Source organism: Somniosus microcephalus, chromosome 4, assembly GCF_052327205.1.
Source record: "Somniosus microcephalus isolate GS21.2 chromosome 4, FLI_Smic_1.0, whole genome shotgun sequence".
Taxonomy (NCBI): Eukaryota; Metazoa; Chordata; class Chondrichthyes; order Squaliformes; family Somniosidae; genus Somniosus; species Somniosus microcephalus.
In genome coordinates this window covers 175,503,035-175,526,131 of record NC_140990.1, presented here as the reverse complement: position 1 = coordinate 175,526,131, position 23,097 = coordinate 175,503,035, and the positions used below count along the sequence as shown (strand labels likewise).

The 23,097-nt window shown below is 52.1% G+C and overlaps 1 protein-coding gene across 2 annotated transcripts in view; it reads left to right on the top strand.

The window, feature by feature from the left end:
- Positions 1-21,686, top strand: part of lrrc3 (leucine rich repeat containing 3) — a 95,868-nt gene extending 74,182 nt beyond the window's left edge. For both annotated transcript variants that reach the window (XM_085985487.1, XM_085985488.1), the window contains exon 2: positions 20,626-21,686. In XM_085985487.1, the coding sequence (XP_085841613.1) occupies positions 20,728-21,513 (786 nt within the window). In that variant the 5' untranslated portion in view covers positions 20,626-20,727 and the 3' untranslated portion in view covers positions 21,514-21,686. The remainder of the gene's footprint in view (positions 1-20,625) is intronic.
- Positions 21,687-23,097: the final 1,411 nt, after the last annotated feature.

The window sequence follows — 23,097 nt, the reverse complement described above, 5'->3', positions numbered from 1 at the left end:
CACTTCAAGATCCACGCTGCCGAGAGCATTAACTGGATTCTAGCCGACTCCAATCTCCTCTCCCAAAAGTCGCCCCACTAGCAATGGAATAAAAAAAAATAGACAGAGAAAGGAATTCAGAACAGGGCATAAGGATTCCTGAATCCTGAATAAATCAAGCCTTGCTACTGAATTTATTGCAGATGACCCAGATTGGGTTACAATAGGAGTTAAAATCAGCTTTGTGCTTTGTGCTCCGACATGGAACTGAACAAAATAAGTCTGTCATCCTGTTGAGTGTCATTTTCCAGCATATGTTACGCAGTGCGCATTACACGATGAGCTGTGACTTTTATTCCTGTATTACCAGCTAGTGTTAGCCCATTAAACAACCTCAATTTGCTAATCTTAACGCCAGGGAATGGGCTATTATAAGATTGCTAAGCAACTGTCCAGGGCTCACTGTAAACTGGCACTCATTCAGTTCCTCTCTTAAGAAAAGTGGCTTAGAATCTACCATTAATGTACCCTCTGTACTCCTGCTAGTGTCTGCCAACAAAGATTGCAGCTTTCACCAAGCCTCATTTCAGTGACAACCCGAAGAAGAGACATTTAAAATTTGTTGATGTCTATAAATTAAAAAAAATTCTCTCCTCCTCTCTTGAATGTACCGATCCTTGCTGTGCTACGAGCGTACTGGTGACAGTCATAGGAACAGGAATAGGCCATTCAGCCCCTTGAGCCTGTTCCGCCATTCAGTGGCTGATCTGTATCTCAACTCCATTTACCCGCCTTGACATCCATACCCAACAAAAATCTAACAATCTCAGTTTTGAAATTTTCAATTGACCCCTCCAGCCTCAACAGCTTTTTGGTACATCTGGTACCTTATCCAAGTGAGTGTTCTTCATGTGCCAGCCAAGGCAGTGATTGCCAGCTATTCGGCATAACTGAGCCTGATCCAGTTCTTACCTGATTTTTCAACATCCAGGAGATGTGTAACGGCCTTATATATGTAACTAAACAGAATACGCTTATGACTTTGTTACATTTTGGGGCACCAGAATAATTGGTTCCCCATTTATCTTTTCTCACTATCCACAATTTGTGCACTGAGGATACTGAGAACAGGGTGTTGTGTTTAGAAAGAATTTTCATTTATATAGCACCTTTCACCTACTCAGGACGTCCCAAAGTACTTTACAGCCAATGCAGTACTTTTTCTGATGTAATGTAGGAAGAGCAACAGTCAATTTGCACACAGAAAGGTCCCACAAGCAGCAATGTGATAATGACCAGATACTCTGTTTTAGTAATGTTGGTTGAGGGATAAATATTGGCTAGGACTGCCCTGCTGTTCTTCAAAATATTGCCATGGGACTTTTTACATCCACCTGAGAGAGCAGGCAGGGCCTCGGTTTAACATGTCATCCAACAGATGGCAGTGCAGTGCCCCCTCAGTACTGTACTGGAGTGTCAGCCTAGACCATGTGGTCAAGTCTCTGGAGTGGGACTTGAATCCACAACCTTATGACTCAGAGGTGAGATAGTGCTACCACTCATTCTTCTTCTTAGGCAGTCCCTCGGAACCGAGGATGATTTGCTTCCACATTAAAAATGAGTTCGCAGGTGACTGATGAGTCCAATGCGGGACCTACAGTCTCTGTCACAAGTGGGGCAGACGGTGGTTGAAGGGGCGGGTGGGTGGGATGCTTGGGTTGACGTGCACTCCTTGCGCTGCCTGCGCTTGGCTTCCGCTTGCTCCCGGCGAAGAGACTCGAGGTGTTCGGCGCCTTCCCGGATGCTTCTCCTCCACTTTGTGCGGTCTTGGGCCAGGGATTCCCAGGTGTCGGTGGGGATGTTACACTTTTTCAAGGAGGCTTTGAGGGTGTCCTTGAAGCATTTCCTCTGCCCACCTGGGGCTCTCTTGCCTTGCCGGAGCTCCGAATAGAGTGCTTGTTTTGGGAGTCTCATATCGGGCATGCGGACAATGTGACCCGTCCATCGGAGCTGATTGAGCGTGGTCAAAGCTTCGATGCTGGGGATGTTGGCCTGAGCGAGAACAATGACGTTGGTGCGTCTATCCTGCCAATGGATTTGCAGGATCTTGCAGAGGCAGCGTTGGTGGTACCTCTCCAGTGCTTTGAGGTGCCTGCTGTACATGGTCCATGTCTCTGAGGCATACAGCAGGGCAGGTATCACTGCTGCCCTGTAGACCATGAGCTTGGTGCCGGGTTTGAGGTCCTGGTCTTCAAACACTCTCTTCCTCAGGCGACCGAAGGCTGCACTGGCACACTGAAGGCGGTGTTGGACTTCGTCGTCGACGTCTGCCCTTGTTGACAGTAGGCTCCCGAGGTATGGAAAGTAGTCCACGTTGTCCAAGGCCTTGTCGTGGATTTTGATAATCGGGGGGCAGCACTGTGTGGCGGGGGCAGGTTGGTAGAGGACCTTTGTCTTACGGATATTTAGTGTAAGGCCTATGCTCTCGTATGCTTCGGTGAAGGTGTTTACGATGGTTTGGAGTTCGACTGAACCACTGAACCACGGCTGACACCACACTGAAAAGATCAACAGTAATTTACAGTTGTTAGAGATCATCTGGAACTGTGGGGAAAAAAGGGAACCTAACTTTCTACTGTCTTCAGGACTCATGGGGGCAATTACCCCTTCAGGGTTAGAGTACATACATACACAGGACCGACCCCCACCCTCCCCCAATCATCTCTGGATGACTCTGTGGTTAACTACACTGCTCCACGTGGTACTAAGCTTGGGATCACTCCTGAGTCAGAAGGTTGTGGGGTTCAAACACCACACCAGCACTTGAAGGCATATCTAGGGTGACGCTCTAGTGCAGTACTACTGAGGAAGTATTACTGAGAGTGTGTCAGCTGTAGAGATGTCAGCCGTGGCTCAGTGGGTAGCACTCTTGCCTCTGAGTCAGAGGTAGTTGTGGGTTCGAAATCCCACTCCAGAGAATTGATCCACAAAATCTAGGCTGTCACTCCCTGACAGAAGCGCTGTCCTTCAGGTGAGATGTTAAACTAAGGATCTGTCTGCCCTCTCAGGTGGATGTAAAAGATCCCATGGCACTATTTTGATGAAGAACAGGGAGTTCTCCCCAGTGTCCTGGCCAATATTTATCCTGTAACCAACACAATAAAAAATAGATTATCTGGTCATTATCACATTGCTGTTTGTGGGAGCTTGCTGTGCACAAATTGGCTGCCACGTTTCCTACATTACAACAGTGACTATACTTCAAAAAACGTACTTCATTGGCTGTAAAATGCGTTGGGACATCCCGAGGTCATGAAAGGCGATATATTTTTCTTTCTTGCTGCATTGTTGAGGTGTTGTAGGAATCGATCTATCCCTAACTGAAGCACTGAAGTCGAGTCAGTTCAATAATTCAATTGAATTTAATCAAACAAGTGAACAAAACAAAAACATGCAGGAGCAACAGCAAACAGGTCTTTTCAGCAGCTTGTTACACGAGGTCTGGGCTTAGAACCTCCCACTCTCTGATGTCATGACATCATCATGTTTCCTGCCGTTCGGGGCATCACGTGACCAACGTGACGACATCACCACGTTGTTTCAGGGCTTTTGCAGAAAGCTTATTTACACTCAGCCAACAAACACAGATGCTGTCGCATTGGGTTAAAGACAGTTATGCATTTTTACAGAAGATCATTGGTGGTTTTGCCACATGCGCCCCCCCAGAAGTGTCTTTAATCACAAAGGTCAATCGCAGAGGAGGTCGGACAATCCTGTCGGAGCGACTCCGATATTCCCGGAGAAGAGTGGATGGTGCAGGAGATGAGCTGGGTTGCGGGGCCAACGGGCCAGGCGCGGCGCTCGCGGGCGGTCGGCCACGACGTGGCGGCTGCGCTGCCTCGACTGGCTGCTCAAGATCCAGGTGTGCAGCCTTGAGGCGGTCCACGGAAATGTGGTCGGGTTTACCTCCGACGTCCGCTAGAAAACTCTTGGCGCCCGCCTGCAGCACTCGGAAAGGGCCTGTATATGGAGGCATGAGAGGACTACGGTGGGCATCCTGTCGGACAAAAACAAATTTAGCCCTCATAAGCTCCAGCGGAACATGTGACGTGGGCAGTCCGTGCTGTGAAGTCGGAATGGGCCGGAAAGAGTGCGCTGCGGCCCGGTGAGCCTCCAGTTGTTCAGCTGCTGACCACGGACGCGTCGGTGACGGAAGCAAGTCGCTGGGCACCCTGAGCGGCTGGCCATAAACTAGTTCAGCGGCCGGTGCCTGCAGGTCCTCTTTAGGCACTGTGCGCAACCCGAGCATCACCCATGGCAACCTATCCACCCATGCGGTCCCTTGGAGGGTGGCCCGCAGCGACGCCTTCAAAGAGCGGTGAAAGCGTTCGCATAACCCGTTGGCCTGCGGATAGTAAGCTGTGGTCCGATGGAGCTTGGTGCCCAAACCTGAAGCCACGGTGTTCCACAAAGCAGACGAAAACTGCGGCTCGCGGTCCGACGAAATGTCCGATGGAACGCCGAAACGAGCAACCCAGGACGAAAGAAAAGCTCGGGCGACATCCGCGGAGGTGGTGGACGTTAAAGGAATGGCCTCCGGCCACCTGGTGGTACGGTCGACGATTGTCAGAAGATGCGTAAACCCTTGTGACGGCGGTAGTGGGCCCATGAGGTCGACATGAACGTGATCGAATCGCCGCTCCGGTACCTCGAAAACGGTGACAGGAGCTTTGACATGGCGCTGTACCTTCGCCCTCTGGCACACAATGCAGGTCTTGGCCCAGTCGCGCACATCTTTTCGCATTCCCCTCCAGACAAATTTGGACGTTAACAATTTCTGTGAAGCCCGCACGTCCGGGTGTGCAAGTCCGTGAACGACATCGAATACTTTCCTGCGCCAGGACAACGGAACGATCGGACGTGGGTCTCCCAGGGAGACGTCGCAGAGCAAGGAGGTGCCGGCCGAATGGAAAGGCACATCTGTTGGCTGCAGGCAGGACGAATCAGAGCAGAAAGCTTGCGTTTCCGGGTCAGTCACTTGGTCAGATGCCATGAGCGAATAATCGAGCTCCAGTTGGATGGGCTGGACGGTCGCACGTGAGAGGCAGTCGGCAACCACGTTGTCCTTCCCAGCCACGTGCCGGATGTCGGTGGTAAACTCAGAAATGAAGGTGAGTTGTCGTTGCTGCCGGGCTGACCATGGCTCAGTTGTCTTGGCCATGGCAAACGTCAGGGGCTTGTGATCTACAAACGCGGTGAATTGGCGTCCTTCCAATAAAAAGCGAAAGTGGCGGATGGCCAGGAACAACGCCAACAGCTCCCGGTCGAACGTGCTGTAGCTACGTTCATTACTACGCAGCTGGCGACTAAAAAACGCCAGCGGTTGCCATGTCCCATCGACCCATTGCTCTTGCACGGCGCCAACGTAGTCCGACGCATCCGTCGTGAGCGCGATGGTGGCGCCAGGCAGCGGGTGCGCCAACATGGTCGCATTGGCGAGGGCCTCCTTCGTATCCCCAAAAGTGCAGTCCATCTCCGGCGTCCAAGACACAGGTTCTTTCTCCGGCTTCCCTCGGAGAGCCTCGTAGAGCGGCCGCATGAGCTGTGTGGCCCGGGGGACAAATCGATGGTTAAAATTTACCATGCCGAGGAATTCTTGGAGCGCTTTGACGGATTGTGGCCGTGGAAATGCAGCGATGGCTGCCACTTTCGCCCGGAGTGGCAGTGCCCCTTCTGCCATGATGCGGTGGCCCAAAAAATCGATCTGCCTCAGTCCGAATTGACACTTGTGTGGATTAATTATAAGGCCATGCTCCTGGAGGCGGCGGAAAAGGATGCGCAGGTGTCGTAGATGCTCCTCCTTTGAAGCGCTGGTGACGAGGATGTCATCAAGGTACACGAAAAGGAATTTGAGGACCCATAGCACCGAATCCATGAGGCACTGGAACGCCTGCGCTGCATGTTTGAGACCGAAAGGCATTCGTAAGAATTCGAAAAGTCCAAACGGGGTAATGATCGCCGTCTTCTGGACGTCCTGGGGGTGCACGGGCACCTGGTGGTACCCCCGGATGAGGTCGATCTTGGAAAAAAATGAATTGCCTGCTAAATGAGCGGAAAAATCCTGGATGTACGGTATCGGGTACCGGTCCGGAGTCGTGACGTCACTGAGGCGCCGATAATCGCCGCAGGGCCGCCACCCACCGCCTGGCTTTGGCACGATATGCAGCGGAGACGACCAGGGACTATCGGACCGGCGAACGATGCCCAACCGCTCCATGGTAGCGAATTCCGCCTTCGCGGCCTCGAGTTTACTGGCCTCCAAACGTCGAGCGCGGGCATAAACTGGGGGGCCGGTTGTCGCGATGTGGTGCTCAACATCATGTTTGGCGGTCGTCGCCGAGAAGGTGGGTCGAGTGAGCTCCGGAAATTCCTTGAGCAGGCGGGTGAAGTCGTCGGGTGTCGACTCGGCGCAGGCAAGCGCGGGGGCCGCGCCTGAGCCCCAAAAACAGGGGATGGGGGCCCATGAGGCGGCGTGAACCAGGCGGCGATTACGTACGTCGACCAGTAGGTTATTAGTACAGAAAAAGTCAGCACCGAGGATTGCTAGTGGTATTTTGGTGGTTATAAACTCCCAGTGGAAGAGTTGCCCGCCGAGACACAACCGGATTCGTCGCATCCCAAACGTACGGATAGCGCTGCCATTGGCAGCCCGTAGTGGTGTACCATGCCTCCCGGACCCGACGTCGAGGGGCGAAGCGGGGAGGATGCTGCACTGGGCGCCCGTGTCGCACAAGAACCGCCGGCCCGAAATGGAGTCGGTGATATGCAACAATTTCCCGGAATCACCAACCGTCATTGTGGACCAGAACCCGACCTCGGTGTCGTTCTTCCTTTCTCGCGCATGGTTTTGCTGCTTTCTCGGTGCCGGTGGCACGAAACTACATGGGGGTCGGCAGTATCTGGCTTTCGGACCGAACCGGGCGTGGTAGTAACAGAGGCCGGTCTGTGGAGGCGCCAAGGCGGGGTTCCTCGAGGCGGGACGCTTCGAAGTGGCACAGTACTGTTGCATCACTGCGCGAATGGTGTCGGCTTCGGCCGCGAGCGCTACGCCGTCCGTAGCCTCCGACCTGGCGAGGGCTGCTTGTACCTGCTCGGGGAGCTAGCTCAGGAACAGTTCCCAAAACAGAAAACACTGTGGCTCAGACCCGAGGAGTGTGAGCATTTGGCTCATCAACTCGGAAGGCTTAGCATCACCTAACCCAGAGAGTGCGAGCAAACGTTGTGCGCGCTCCGCTTTCGTGAGACCGAATATTTGCATAAGGCGCGCCTTAAGCGTTTCATACTTGTCATCCACGGGCGGGTTCTCCAGCAGGCTGATGATTCGGGAAGCTGTCGAGCTGTCCAGTGCGGAGACCACGTAAAGATAATGGGTCTGATCCAGCACGATGTTCCGAAGTTGGAACTGAGCCTCCGTTTGCACGAACCAGGAGGCTGCCTGTCGTTCCCAAAATTGAGGGAGCTTCAAACTCGCTGCGTTCACATCCATCTTGTTCTCGAACTTTCCTCCGCGAAAATCGTCTGCAAAGCTTCGGGGTCACCGATGTAGGAATCGATCTATCCCTAACTGAAGCACTGAAGTCGAGTCAGTTCAATAATTCAACTGAATTTAATCAAACAAGTGAACAAAACAAAAACATGCAGGAGCAACAGCAAACAGGTCTTTTCAGCAGCTTGTTACACGAGGTCTGGGCTTAGAACCTCCCACTCTCTGACGTCATGACGTCATCACGTTTCCCGCCGTTCGGGGCATCACGTGACCAACGTGATGACGTCATCATGTTGTTTCAGGGCTTATGCAGAAAGCTTATTTACACTCAGCCAACAAACACAGATGCTGTAGCATTGGGTTAAAGACAGTTATGCATTTGTACAGAAGATCATTGGTGGTTTTGCCACAGTGTCATACATCAGATGAGACATTAAACCGAGTTTGCCTTTTCACCTGGATTTTTAAAGATCCCATGACTATTCACTCGCAGCAGCGAATTCTCATTGGCCAACATTCTTCCCTCAACCAATGCCACCAGTAACAGATTAACTGGCTATTTGTGGATGTAGCTGATACAAAATGGCTGCCAATATGGCAATCACTGCATCCAAAGTAATCGAACTGTGAAATATTTTCTTCCTAAGCTCTGGAATTCCCACCCTAAACCTCTCCGCCTCTCTACCTCTCTTTCCTCCATTAAGACTGTTGAGTCTGTGCTTTCAAATGTAGTTATGCTGAATAACTGGACACAGACTACAGAATACTTAAACAGGTCTTTAGTAACTGAGGGTCAGGGCTGAACTGAAATACACTTTGCTCCACAGGGTTTATATACCGGTGTTGTCACCACCGGTACTACAATGTACAGGAGCCATCAGAAAGTAGTCCATCACCTTAAGGTATCCTCTTAAGGTGGTACAGGTTACATACACTGTAAAGTCTGTGGGTTGTTTAGTTAATTAATACACAGACTACCAGAGTAACTTAAAACAGGACTTTACTATTCGAAGGTCAGGGCGAATCTGCCCAATAAATCCTGACACAGCACTTATATACCGGTGTGGTCACCGTCGGTATTACAGTATACAGAAGCCAACAAAGTAGTGCAACACCTAAAGTAGTTCTCTTAAAGGTGGACGGTTACATACAATAGTTCTCTTAAAGGTAGACGGGTACATACACTACAATCCTCCCTTTTTAGCTTACAACATACTGATTCCCCATTAAACATACATTATAACATATATACAACTTTATGCAAGACAGTTCACAGATTCAGTCTCTCTGGAGGTTTCCGGACTCTGTCCGGATAACGCCTCGGTGGTGTTGTAACTTCCGGCGGGGTAGCAGGTGCTTCTGGCAAGGTCGATTCGGCTTGAAGGACAGTGTCAGGTTCATCTGATTCCAGTATTACCAGATCGGAGGTAGGTGTTCTGGGTATCTCTGTCTCAACATTAACCGTGTAAGGTGGTGGAGTAGGTTGGTCATTTGTGGCTGACCCTATGATCTGGTCAACATGGCGCCTTATTATACTGTCCCCAATGTCCACCGTATACATCAACGGCCCTAGCCTTTTTCCAATAGTTCCAGGCTGCCATTTCTCGGTACGGTAGTCCCGAGCCAAAACTTGTTGACCTATCTGAAAAGATCTAGTTGGCCTTTCATTCATGCCCTGGAATTGCCGGTTCTCTACGTCCCTTCTGACGTTTGGCTTAAGCAAATCCAGCCGGCATCTTAGTCGTCTATTAAAAAACATCATGGCGGGAGTTTGATTTGTGACCGCATGTGTTGCATTCCTGTACGCCAACAAGAAGCTATCCACCTTATGTTGTAAGTTAATGGCTTCATTACCCATGGCCTTTATGGCCTTCTTGAAGGTCTGGACAAACCTTTCAGCCAATCCATTGGAGGCGGGATGGTATGGGGCTGACGTGTAGTGCTTAACCCCATTGCTCTTTAAGAATTTCTTGAATTCTTCGGACACAAATTGCGGTCCATTATCAGAACAGATCTGTTCCGGCAGCCCATTCCTAGCAAACATGGTCCTTAACACTGTGATGGTTTTTTCCGTGGTGGTGGTGGACATCTTTATTACCTCCGGCCACTTGGAGTGTGCATCCACCGCTATTAGAAACATTGAGTCCCTAAATGGACCAGCAAAGTCGATGTGTACCCTTTGCCAAGGAGATGAGGGCCACTCCCATGGATGCAGAGGAGCCTGTGGTGGCGTGTTTTGGACCTTCTGGCATCCTAGACAGCTCTTAGTGATTTCTTCGATGTCCCCATCAATGCCTGGCCACCACACGAACGCTCTTGCTAGGTTCTTCATTTTCACTCCACCCAGATGTCCCTCGTGCAGCTCCTTTAACACCTTCTGTTGAAGTTTGGGTGGAATCACCACTCTAGATCCACACATCAGGGTTCCTCGACACACTGACAGCTGTTCTTTTCTCTGCGAAAGTGCTGGCAGCGTTGGTTCGCCCTGTGCTGGCCATCCCTCCACCGTTAAATCATAGACTCGTGAGAGAGTCAGGTCATTTCTTGTTTCGTTTTCGATCATCGAATTTGTTACTGGTAGACATTCCACTATGGATGAGTGGAACATCTCTACCGGGTCCACTGTAGTCGCTTCTTCTACTATCGGCAATGGCAAGCGCGATAACCCATCAGCATTTCCATGCTGTTTGGACCTTTTGTATTCAATGTCATATTGGTGTGCCCCAAGTAACACGGACCACCTCTGTAACCTTTGTGCTGTCATGGTGGAAACGGCCTTGTTAGGGTTGAATATGGACACCAACGGCTGGTGGTCTGTCAGTAATGTGAACTTCTTGCCCTGCAGGTAATGATTGAATTTCTTTACGCCCCACACAAGGCTGAGGGCCTCCCTATCTATTTGAGCATAATTTCGCTCCGCGGAGGTCAATGATCGGGACGCGAATGCCACTGGCCTTTCCGAGCCATTTGGTAACTTGTGTGAAAGTACTGCTCCAATTCCATAGGGGGAAGCATCACAAGCTAGACGAAGAGGTAACGTTGGGTTGAAATGAGCCAACACTTCTTCAGAGGTAATCAACGCCTTGCTTCTGCGAAAGGCCTTTTTACATTCCTCACTCCACTTCCATGGTACTTCTTTCCGCAACAGAGCATTCAGCGGATGCAGCACCATGGATAGATTCGGCAGAAACTTGTGATAATAATTAATCAACCCCAAGAATGATCTTAACTGTGATACGTTTTCCGGAGCGGGGGCCTTCACGACAGCTTCTATCTTGTCAGGTGACTTGTGCAGCCCCTCTCGGTCAATGACATGACCGCAGTACGAGATCCGTTTTTGGAAGAACTCACATTTCTTGCGATTAACTCGAAGGCCATATTCCTTCAACCTAGTGAGCACCAGTTTCAAATTTGTGAGGTGTTCTTCCTCGTCTTCTCCCGTAATCAGGATATCGTCTAAGTAACACTGCGTGCTTGGAATTCCTTGTAATACCTGCTCCATGGCCCTCTGCCAAATTGCTGGAGCCGAAGCTACCCCAAAAACCAGTCTATTATAACGATACAAGCCTCTGTGTGTGTTGATGGTGAGGTACTGACGCGACTCTTCCTCGACTTCCATTTGTAAGTATGCCTGTGCCAGGTCTATCTTGGTGAAGTGTTTCCCTCCAGCCAACGAAGCAAAGATATCTTCAATCCGCAGAAGCGGGTATTGTACCGTGTGAAGCACCGGATTCACTGTGATCTTGAAGTCTCCGCAGATGCGGACCTTCCCCGGTCCCCCTGGCTTGTTACTTGGTGAAGACTTCATGACAGGAACAATGGGCGTGGCCCACTCACTCCAGTCCACTTTTGACAGTACCCCTGATCGTTCAAGTTCTTCCAGTTCTGCCTCCACAGCAGGTCGTATCGCGTAAGGTACCGATCTGGCTTTGAAAAATTTTGGGCTTGCATGTTCTGCAATCTTAACCTTTGCTTTAATTCCTCGCAGTGTTCCCAGTCCTTGCTGGAATACCTCTTTAGCTTCGTCCAATATTCTGGACAACCGTTCAGGTTTGACATCTTCCTTTCCGGAATCTACCGTCATGGTGTTTAGTGAATGCCAGTCTATCTTTATTTTCCTGATCCACTCCCGTCCCAGAAGTGGTGGACCTCCCTCAGGCAACACATACAGGTCCATCCTTTGGTGATCTTTGTCCTTGTATCTCACCTTGACTTCTATCTTTCCGATGGGGTATACTTTGTGCCCCGTGTATGTCTGCAATACTAGTTCCGTATCCCGTAGGGGAATACGCTTGAATAACTTTTTATAATCATGCTTATTCATGACCGTCAACGCCGATCCGGTGTCCACTTCCATTTTCACTTGGACTTTTGCAATCTGTAGTGTGATCCAGATGGCTTGTCGGTCAGCTTCATTACTCACATTGTGAATTCTCAGACTAACCAGTTCCTTGCAGTTGGAGTGTGAGTCCGAATTCTGTTCTTCCGGACTCTTCCTAGTCACCTCATGTACCTTTCTGTACCTCTTTTGTGGTGACTCATTATTGTTGGTCTTCTTTCCTGACCGGCATACCTTAGCTATGTGACCGAGCTTGCCACATTTCCTACATTCCTGGTTTTTAAACCAGCATTTGTTCTGGTCGTGTGTTGTCTTCCCACAACGATAGCATTTCGTTGTACCCAAAGTAATTTGCTGCACACTGAGTACCGCCGCCTTTAGCTGCATTTCCGCCGTTCCTTTCGCTGCGGCTTCGTTCGATGCAGCAATAAGGACAGCCTTATCAAGTGTAAGATCGTTCTCTTCGAGCAGTCGTTTTTGTGTTTCTTCCTTCGACATTCCGCACACGAATTTGTCTCTGAGTGCCTCTGCCAGATTTTCCCTAAACTGACAGTGTTTCGCTAGCCTACGCAGTTCAATCAGGTACTCCGCGTTGCTTTCCTCTTTCCGTTGCGTTCTCGCGTAAAATTTGGATCGTTCCACTAACATCAGTGGCGCGGGGTTAAAATGATCCTTCAGGACAGCAACAATATCATCGAAAGTCTGATCCGCCGGTTTAGCTGGTGCTAGTAGATGCTTCAAGAGCCCGTATGTCTTCGCGCCCATCGAGTTTAGCAAGGTTATAGCTTTGTCATCTTCTTCTATTTTATTGGCCTCACCATAGATCTCAATGCGTTCCACATACGTGGCCCAGTCTTCTACCTCGGAATTAAAATCGTTGATGTTACCACGCTTAGGCATCTTCCTCTCTTCCTGATAACACCACGGATTATTTCTTTAAATTTTCTTTTTTTTTCTTCAAGATGGCGGTTCCCGCGCTTATCTTCTCTCCCCGCCCACTTCAATGGCGGTTCCCCACTTCTGTCTTCTTCTCCGCCTAATGGCGGCTTCCCGCGTTTCTTCCCCTGGCGGGAGGGGTACACTTTCCCCACGGGCGACGGCCGCTGGCTTTCAGGTTCACAGCCTGCGCGTCGGCTTCAGTGCTTTCCCTTTTCTCGGCAGGGCAACCGGCGCTGGGTACACCCCGTTGACGGCGAACAGTTTCAGCCGCTGGGCTGGCTCTCGCTCAGTTCCCCTTGCTCGGGCTCTGTCTCTCTCCCGCTCGCTCGGCTCTACCGGCGCTGGGTACACCCCGTTGACGGCGAACAGTTTCAGCCGCTGGACTGGCTCTCGCTCAGCCTCCCTTGGTCGGCTCTGCCTCTCCCGCTCGCTCGGCTCCCAATCGCGCCTCCCAGCCCTCTCGCAGTCCGGTGCTTCCCTCCCCGGCTGCGGCTGAGTTTTTATATCTTCCTGCGCCTACGCTCCCGGTCGCAGCGCTTTGTGGCTTCGGTCGCTGCCCGGCCTTTTTCGCCGGTCGCGGTCTAACTGTCTCACGACGCCGTTGCGTCCCCAGCCTGTCTGTACCGCGGCTTCCTTGCTCCACGCTGCCCCAGTCTCAGCACCTCTGGGCCCGACTTCTGTCCGGCTCCTTTCCCCCTCGACCGTGGTCGAGTGCACCGCCCTTATCCTCCGGTTATTCTTTTTACTTTTCCCTTACTCACAGTCACCGTGGCCGGCTTGCTTCTCGTGCTGATCGGCTCACTCCTCACCGTGGCAGAAGGGACAGTCAGTGCCTGTTGCTGATGGAAGTCGTTGTCTCTGAATTCTTCCTCCTTTCCAGCTCTGCAGACTCGAGTTTTCTCCCAGCACAATGACGAGGGCGGTTGCCTCTTCTCGACGCTCGTTAACTGCTTCGGAAGTATTGTTGCCGCAGGGTACGATCGGACTCGTCGCCACTGTAAAGTCTGTGGGTTGTTCAGTTAATTAATACACAGACTACCAGAGTAACTTAAAACAGGACTTTACTATTCGAAGGTCAGGGCGAATCTGCCCAATAAATCCTGACACAGCACTTATATACCGGTGTGGTCACCGTCGGTATTACAGTATACAGAAGCCAACAAAGTAGTGCAACACCTAAAGTAGTTCTCTTAAAGGTGGACGGTTACATACAATAGTTCTCTTAAAGGTAGACGGGTACATACACTACGGCCTAGAAATTCAGCTGTTTGCGCCAGTCGTTAGCGCCAGATTTCCGGCGCTAGCCACTTAGCGCCCGGGCACCGCCGGATCTGCGCCTACGCCAAAATTCAGGTGGGATTTAGCGCTGGTGCAAAGTGTTAGCGCCCGCTCAGCTGCGCGCGCATCTTATGACATCATTTCGTCGTGCAACGCCGTTTGTGCGCCCCAAACCGGAAATTCAGTGGCGCCCGGCCGATGTGGGCGTGGCGCTGCTAAGAACTGTGAAATGGAACTCAACAGAGGCCCTGTGGGATTCGGGGAGCGCTAATTAAAGGGCACATCCACTCACCCATAAAAGCCAGCCATTTCGCTGCAATGACTTTACTGCTTTGGATTTCTGCACAGAGAGCAAGGCACAGAGATTACTGATTTCGGACACCATAGGAGAGGTATTTTTGGCTTCTAGCCAGTGCTTTGACATTTGCATCCTTGTGATTTTGCTGTTTGGAACTTTGTAATGGGGGCTGCATGGGGGGCCAACCCTCAGTTGCTACATTTTGTGCGAAGGGCTCGCAGACGCTTTGAGAGAGGGCCAGGCATGCCTAGACGCAGAGGGGCCATTAGGCGTCGCCAACGTAGGCCTTACCCAGTCAGGCAATACCGGGAGCAGGTCTCATATCTCACCATGACTGCGGCGCATTGTGTTAAGAGGCTGCGCTTCAGAAGGGAGGTGGTTGGAGAGATCTGCCAGCTGCTTCACGCAGATTTGCAGCCACAGCTCATGTCCAGGACGTCTCTCTCGGTGGAAGTGAAGGTCACGGTGGCTCTCAGCGTTTATGCAAGCGGCTCCTTCCAAGCCGCTGCTGGGGACATTGCGAACATCTCCCAGTTCGCCGCGCATCGCTGCATCCGACAGGTCACCGAAGCACTTTTCGCGAGGAGGTACCAATTCATCTCCTTCCCCATGACCCAACACAAGCAGGAGCAGCGTGCAGTCGGATTTGCCAGGATCGCGGCCTTCCCCATGGTGCAGGGCGCCATTGACTGCACGCATGTGGCTATGCGGGCACCTATCCACAATGCCGAGCAATACCGCAACCGGAAGGGCTACCATTCCCTAAATGTGCAGCTGGTGTGTGACCACAGGCAGCGCATCCTAGCTGTCAATGCCCGCTTCCCAGGAAGCAGCCACGATGCCTTTATCCTGCGCCAGACTACTGTGGCTGACATGTTCCAGGCACAGCTTCCACCAAGGGGATGGCTTATCGGGGACAAGGGCTACCCTTTGTGCACATGGCTCATGACCCCGCTCCGCGCGCCCAGGACCCCAGCGGAGCTGGCATACAACGAAAGCCATCAAGCCACAAGGAACCTAATAGAGCAAACGATAGGCGTCCTCAAGCAACGGTTCCGTTGCCTGGATCGTTCGGGCGGGTCTCTTCAGTATTCGCCGGGTAGAGTCTCCCAGTTCGTCGTGGTGTGCTGCATGCTCCACAACCTGGCTATCCGCAGGACTCAGGCACTGCCACCTGACATTGCCCCACCACCTCAGGAGGACGAGCAGGAGGACCCTGAGGAGGAGGAGCACCAGGCCAGGAGGGAGCGACAAGGTCCAAGGGCCGTCCGCCGGGGGCTTATTGCTCGACACTTCTAGGCCCCCTGTCAGGGAATGGCCTGGGCCACTGAACCCAGCTGAAGGCAGCCGCTCCGCAAGCCCTCAGCCGGTTAACCCAACAACCACTTGAAACATGACACCTGCACATGGTGAATAAATAAACATCTTTATTTCAAAAACTCAGGGCCCTTCCCACATGGAAGAGCAAAACAGAGAAGACCCCCAAAAAACAGTCACAAACTTCTGTCACTCCCAAAACCTGGGGAGGACTAACAAAACATCAACATCCAAATGGCCTTCCTCACTGGCCTAACAAAAATAAGCCCCCCCCACAACACAAACACCCCCATAAAACCAAACAACATAATGCCCCCCAGAACAGAAGCCCCCGCATCACCCAAACCCTCGCTCACCACACTCTATTCGGTGTGGCGAGAGGGCGAGTCCGTCGACAGCCGTCTTTTGCCCCGGCCCGTCCTGCTGCTGCGCCTCAAGCTGGGCCGTGAGGCTGTGGCGAGGCTGGGGGAAGGATCTTCAGGGCGACAAGGCGTCTCGCCAGATGCCCTTGGGGGTCGGCCTACACGAGGGCGGGCCCGGGAGGGGCCGGCTGGTGGCTGCTGCAGCTGTGGGTGGCCCTCTTCACTGCCTGCAGCAGCTCCTTGCACCCTGGCTGGGGGAGTGGCAGGCTCGCCTGCACCAATGGGGACAAGGTGGGTGATGCCAGGCGCGCGCTGCTCGCCAGACACACGTGCACTTGGGCGGCCTGGCCGGGGAGCAAGAGCGCCAAACTGTTGGTCGCCAGACCGGTGTGCGGCAGCAGGGCGGCGGCTGGCTTGGCGACGCCTCCGCGCCAGTGCGAGGGTGGCAGAAGTCAGTGCCCCAACTGCGCCGGCATGTGCCCGCATCTGCAGTGCCATTGTCTGCCCAGCACCTCTCGACTGGCGTGCTGCGCTGCCTCGAGTTGTTGCACCCCCCTCTCATGCGCTGCCACAAGGAGGTCCACCCCCCTGGCGTGCGCTGCTGCGATTTGCTCCAGCCCCCTGGCCTGGGATTGGCCGAAAGCCACCACACTTTGTGCGAGGCTTTCGATGGCGTGAGGCATCTGTGCCACCACCTCCATGAATTCGACGTGCCGCCGCTCCGACGCCGCCGACATCTCGTCCAGGAGGCGCACCTCCTGGGCGACGTCCGAGTCCGGACTGGAGGGCGCCTCCCCCCTCTGGGCAGAAGGCTGGCGTGCCGCCGGAGCCTTGCCGCGTGCGGCCACACCACTGGGAGCAGGTTCTGCCCTCCCCTCCACCGCCTCCCCCCTCTGGGCAGAAGGCTGGCGTGCCGCCGGAGCCTTGCCGCGTGCGTCCATGCCACTGGGACCAGGTTCGGGGCTCCCCTCCCCCGCCTCCCCCTGGCTCTCCGGCACGCCAGACGTCTCCCCTTCATTGCCATCTCCTGGAGTGGAGGAGGGTTCCCCCGAGGTGGCGCCTTCCTGCTGCTCCTCGACGTCCTCCTCCTCCGAGGGCCTGGCTGTGTGGGCTTCAGGGAGCACCTCCTCCTCACCAGCTGAAAGCAGGAAGGCACAAGTGTAGCTTTAGAGTGAGGACAGGCCGACAGCGAGGGAGGCCGCACTGGTGCATTATGCGCATTTTTCGGCCAGTGGGGAAGGATGTAGATCTGATGCGCGAGGGCAAGGAGAGAGGTGCACCCGGTCCTGTCCTTACCAGTGGGTTCCAGTATAGGGTCTGCGTCGCCGAGCGCCACAGGCCCAGTCACCGGGTGACGCAGGAGTCGGGCCACCCTCTCTTCCAGAACCGTTAGCTCCTGGTAATCGCGAGGGCCTCCACCAGTGACACGCAGGCTCCTGGCGTTCCTCGCCAGCTTGGCCTGCAAGAGAAAGGAGGGCGTCTAAGTACAGTGTGGTGCCCCGTTGGTGTGTGTGAGTCCTCCCATGGTGGAATAGCTTGGACAGTGTGGTGCCCTGTTGCTGTGTGTGAGGCCTCCCATGGTGGAATAGCTTGGACAGTGTGGTGCCCTGTTGCTGTGTGTGAGGCCTCCCATGGTGGAATAGCTTGGACAGTGTGGTGCCCTGTTGCTGTGTGTGAGGCCTCCCATGGTGGAATAGCTTGGACAGTGTGATAAGTGCAGAAAGAGCTATTGATTAACATGCAAGTGCCATTGCAGCGGGAGGAGGGCTGGGCATTAGACCTTTGATGTCCCTTTGGCCCTAATGGGAGGTGCACATGCAAGGATGAGGGGGACACTGGAAAGGGTACTCACCTTGACCAGCCGACATAGGTCATTGTATTTCTTGCGGCACTGGTCCGCACTCCTGGGAACATCGGAGTTGGAGGAGACCCTCCGGGCAATTTTGGTCCAGGCCTCCCTGAACTTGCTCCTGGGAGCCTTCCTGCCACTAGCCGGGCACACGACCCGTCTTCTCTTGCGTACCCCATGAAGGAGCACACCCAGCGCATGGTCAGAGAACCGCTGGGCTCTTTCACGGGCCCTCTCCATTACCTCCAGGCGTTGATTGGGGACACAACCAGTGCTGAGGCCTAGTTGCAGGGCTACAGCATGCAGGGCGTGGCTGCAGTCAAAGTTGACCCTTCCCCCTTTAAGAGCTGGCCGGCGTCAGGGTGTCTGCTGACACTCAGCACATGATCGCACCTGCGCTGCGCCCGGAATCGGCGTTATCAGGCCGCATCGCCGGATTAGCGCCTGAACACAGGGTTCCAACGCCTATTGCAGCGCTCGGCCAAAAAGTTGGCCAAATCTACTGAATTTCGACGAGGTCGCCTGCACTTTCCGGCGGCCGCTAAATTTGCCGAGCGCCCGACTTTAGCGCCGCAAGAGCGTCCGAACTGAATTTCTAGGCCTACATACACTACAAAGACTCCCCTTAAAACCTACCTCTTTGACCAAGCTTTTGGTCAGCTGACCATAACAGCTCCTTATTGAACACGTCACTTAATAAGCAGCATGCTGTGCTGAATTAATTTGTAATGATGGTGTTTGATGAATCTCAAGTAAACCCAGGCCACACATAACCTCTGTTTTAACTATGGAGTCTCTATTACCACAATGTAAGTGATTTAACCAAACACAGAGGTTAATTAAACTGAAGATGTTTCCCTCTTTTCTGGCTTTATTTATGTCTTACAGAACAATATTACAAGTTAATTAAAGCAGGCCTGGATGAAAGCTGCAGCTGCCACACGTCCAGCCTGTGTGTGTGCTGTTGGTTTTTGCACACTAACAGCCAGTTTGGTTGATTCAGTGCTGCTTGTAAACTTCAAATAAAAAAAATGTCAATACATTGAGTGAGATGTGTCCTTTCACCCCAGTAAGAATTCAGCCCAAGGCACCAAGGACCACATTCTCCTCAGAAGGGCTAGGTGATGCTGTTTGGGAAATTTGGTGAGGTTACTCTCCCAGTACAGAGCCTCACTCAACAGGAGCACCGATCAGAGAATCGGGTTAGTGCACTTGATTTGAGGTGCTCCTAATTTTTTCATGATGGGAATATCAGGAGCACTGCAAACTGGACACGCTAGACCCCTCCCCCTCTCCCGTGCCCGATTCTCCAACCAGCTCTCCTGCCGAGTGAAGCTTTGCTCTGGGAGCTTTGTTTTGCTGAATTTAGCCTAAGATCCCTTCTCCTCCGAGGCCTGGGTTACAACCTAGCCTAGAGAGAGAGTGGATGAAGGCCTCCTCTCCCCGGTAGACTGGTGGTCACCAGCCCCTTGCTTCTGGATGTAAAACCAGCCTAGTCAGAGAGATGAAGGCCTCCTTTCTTTGACAGAGGACAGGCAATACAATGGATGAGAGCACTGTCCATTCACCCCTGCGACCTGAACATTCATAACATAATACGAAAGAAGAGGAAATTTCCATGGAGCAGCAAGGTTGATGCAATTTTCAGCCTAAAAAAAGTTATTTTAAGCCCTGATGTGGTACTATAGAGCACGAGAATAGCAGTGAACTTAAGTCAGTAATTTGATCTCACAGTTCTGCTGATGCTCATAAATCTCTTGAGTTTTACTCTATTGGTTTACAAGAGCTACTCGATTGAATCATCACTGTGTAACTCACTGCTTGCCGTGCTTTATCCTCCTCGGTAATTTAACTTGGGCAGCATTCGAACGGCAAGCGGAAGGAAATATTTTTTCCTAAGCTCTGGAATTCAGCTCCAGCAGCCACAGGCAGCCGAGCCAATAATACACAGGCGAGGCCCGGCCAGCAGAAGGTGTTGGAGAGGTTGCAAAAATGATTTACAAGGATTTGCAAGCTCTGGAATTCCTTCCCTAAATCTCTCTGCCTCGCTACCTTTCTCTCCTCATTTAAGGAGATTTAATATCTCCTTATGTGGCTTGGTGTCAAATTTTGTTTGATAATGCTTCTGTGCAGTGCCTTGGGATGTTTTACTACGTTAAAGGTGTTATATAAATACAAGTTGTTGTTGTTGTTGATACCAGAACGGAGGGGTTATAACTATCAGGAAAGATTGAACAGGCTGGGGCTCTTTCCTCTGGAAAAGAGGAGGCTGAGGGGTGACTCAATAGAGGTCTTTAAAATTATGAAGGGGTTTGATAGGGTAGACGTAGAGGAAACGTTTCCACTTGTGGGGGAGTCTGAAACTAGGGGCCATAAATATAAGATAGTCACTAATAAAATCCAAAAGGGAATTCAGCAGAAACTTCTTTACCCAGAGAGTGGTAAGAATGTGGAACTCGCTACCAACTGGAGTAGTTGAGGCAAATAGCATAGAAACATTTAAGGGGAAACTACATGAGGGAGAAAGGAATAGAAGGATATGCTGATAGGGTGGGATGAAGTGGGATGGGAGGAGGCGCATGTGGAGGATAGACACCGGCATAGACCAGTTGTGCTGAATGGCCTGTTTCTGTGCTGTATGTTCTATGTAATTCTATGGAAAGAGGGAACAACTGTCAGCGTAATCTTTCTTCTCATTATCCTATTACTTTCCTTTAGTCCACAGGGTTTCTTCTGGAGCTTGAAGCTGGCCCTTGACTGCATTGGTTGCTGTTGGAATGGACAATCTATTTTAATGGGTGGTGCTGAGACGTCCTCACCATGTTGCAGATAGTCTTGACATGGCTCCGGTTTAAGATTGCACAGTCCGTGGCCTTGGGTGGTCTTCTGCTGCTGTTCTCTTTGCTTCAAGCGGCCACCACCTCGTGTCCCAGAAGCTGCCAGTGTTTCGATAAGAATGGGAAGTTTGTGCGCTGTGCTGGCAAGAACCTGAAAGAAATCCCCAAGGACCTCCCTGCTGATACTGTGTCCTTACACCTCAACTCTAACAGGATAACCAAAATACCCAACAATGCCTTCAAGGACCTCTACCTACTCAAGGAACTGGATTTATCCAAAAATGCCATTGAGTCAATAGATATTGGAGCATTTAAAGGACTCCCCGAGGGCCTCAAGATGCTTGATCTGTCAAGCAATAACATCCAGAGTGTACCAAAGGAGGTCTTTGGTAAAATTAAAGCAAAGGTCCGACTCTCCAACAACCCATGGCACTGTGAATGTACGCTGCAGCAGATCATCAAGGAGTTAACCCTTGACCCGGAAACGGTCAACGACTTCATCTGCCAGTCGTCGGTGCAGGAGGAGTACACGGGCAAGCCGCTCATCCAGATCCTCGATTCAGGTATCAACTTCTGCAACATTCACCAGAAGACGACCGACATCGCCATGTTCATCACCATGTTCGGCTGGTTCACCATGGTCATCTCCTACATCGTGTACTACGTGCGCCAGAATCAGGAAGATGCAAGGCGCCACCTCGAGTACCTTAAGTCCCTTCCCAGCACACAGATCACCAAGGAGTTTGATACAATCAGTACTGTTCTGTGAGGTGGATTACCCTCCGTAGTGTGACACCTATTCAACCTTAAAACTGGATGAGTCAGCAACACGCCTGGCTCAACCGCAAGTGCCTCGTTTGCTAATTAGAGATTGTATGCTCTTTGACTTTTTTTAATGATTATTTTGTGCGTTGAAGTTCCTAATAAAGCTGTCGGAACAAACTACTGCGGTGACTTTGGTATATGATAGAACATTACCGTCTTGTCCCCGAGCCTTGGCTCCCATCCAAGCCAGACTCATACAATGAAGGAGGTCTCTCTGAAAGTTGGAATCATAGGCCCTGATAATAACGGGGAGGCGGGTTCTGTTCGCAATCGGGGGAAGGGTCTATCCGGGATCGAGGCTGGGGGGGGTTGTCTGTCTGCAATTGGAGTCAGGCGTGGCGGTGGGGGGGGGGGGGAATCTGTTTGCAATCAGGGCCGAGCGCGGGTGGGGTCTTTCTATGATCGGGGGAAGGGCCTGTCCGGGATCGGGGCTGGGTGGGGGTGGGGGGGTAGTGGTTTGTCCCAGATCAGAGGTGGAGGGGCGCATGGTATTGCTGCAATCAGGGTCAGGCACGGGGGGGGGGGATCTTGCTACAATCGGGGGGGGAGGGGGTCTTGTTGTGATCGGGACTGGAGGAGGTGGGGGTCTTGCTGCGATTGGGGGGGGAGGGGGGTCTTGTTGTGATCGGGACCGGAGGAGGTGGGGGGTCTTGCTGTGATCGGGGGTGTAGATTGGTGCAAGGGAGGCCCAAGGCTTCCTTGCGAGGCCCCGAGGACAATCTGAAAAATTAATTTTAAACTTAGCTTCCGGGCCTCTTCTGGCCCAGGATTGGGCCCCTGGCAGGTTTTGCGCTGATGGGGGAGCTGACACTGCCCCCCGCTCAGGCCTGTGGTTGATATTGTAGATCGGGTCCGAATGACAAAAGGGATGATGGTGCAAGGCAGAAGGGGATGGTAATGGGACAGGATGTTAGATCCAACGTAGCTACTCTCATCTCCTCTGCACAGGAGAGCCATCTTAAGAGAACAACGTTTAGTGAAAAGCCAGTGATCGAGCTGGAACGGCGGACTGAGCGACATTCTCCCAATTGCAAACAGGAGATGGATCCAGAGGAGGTGTAAATGGTAACAGCATAATAGCAGAGAGGGGGGGAAGCTTGGAAAATCTGGCAAAGCAGAGAGGGTTTCCGTGGTCCAGGAATGTGACAGAGAAAAGTGGGTAGAATCCCAGGGTGCAGACCACCCCGCTGGCTGTGTACGGATGGAGGATCCCCATCCCAAGCACCAGCCCGCACTTCCTCAACTCCCAGTGGCTCTGATGCAGCCATCCTCCATTACCAGCACCCACTGTCTGAAAAGTAAAGAAAGAAAGACTTACATTTATATAGCGCCATTCACAACCTCAGGACATCCCAAAGTGCTTTATAGCCAATGATGTACTTTTGAAGTGTAGTCACTGTTGTAATGTAGGAAACGCGGCAGCCAATTTGCGCACAGCAAGCTCCCACAGACAGCAATGTGATAATGACCAGATAATCTGTTTTAGTGATGTTGGTTGAGGGATAAATATTGGCCAGGACACTGGGGA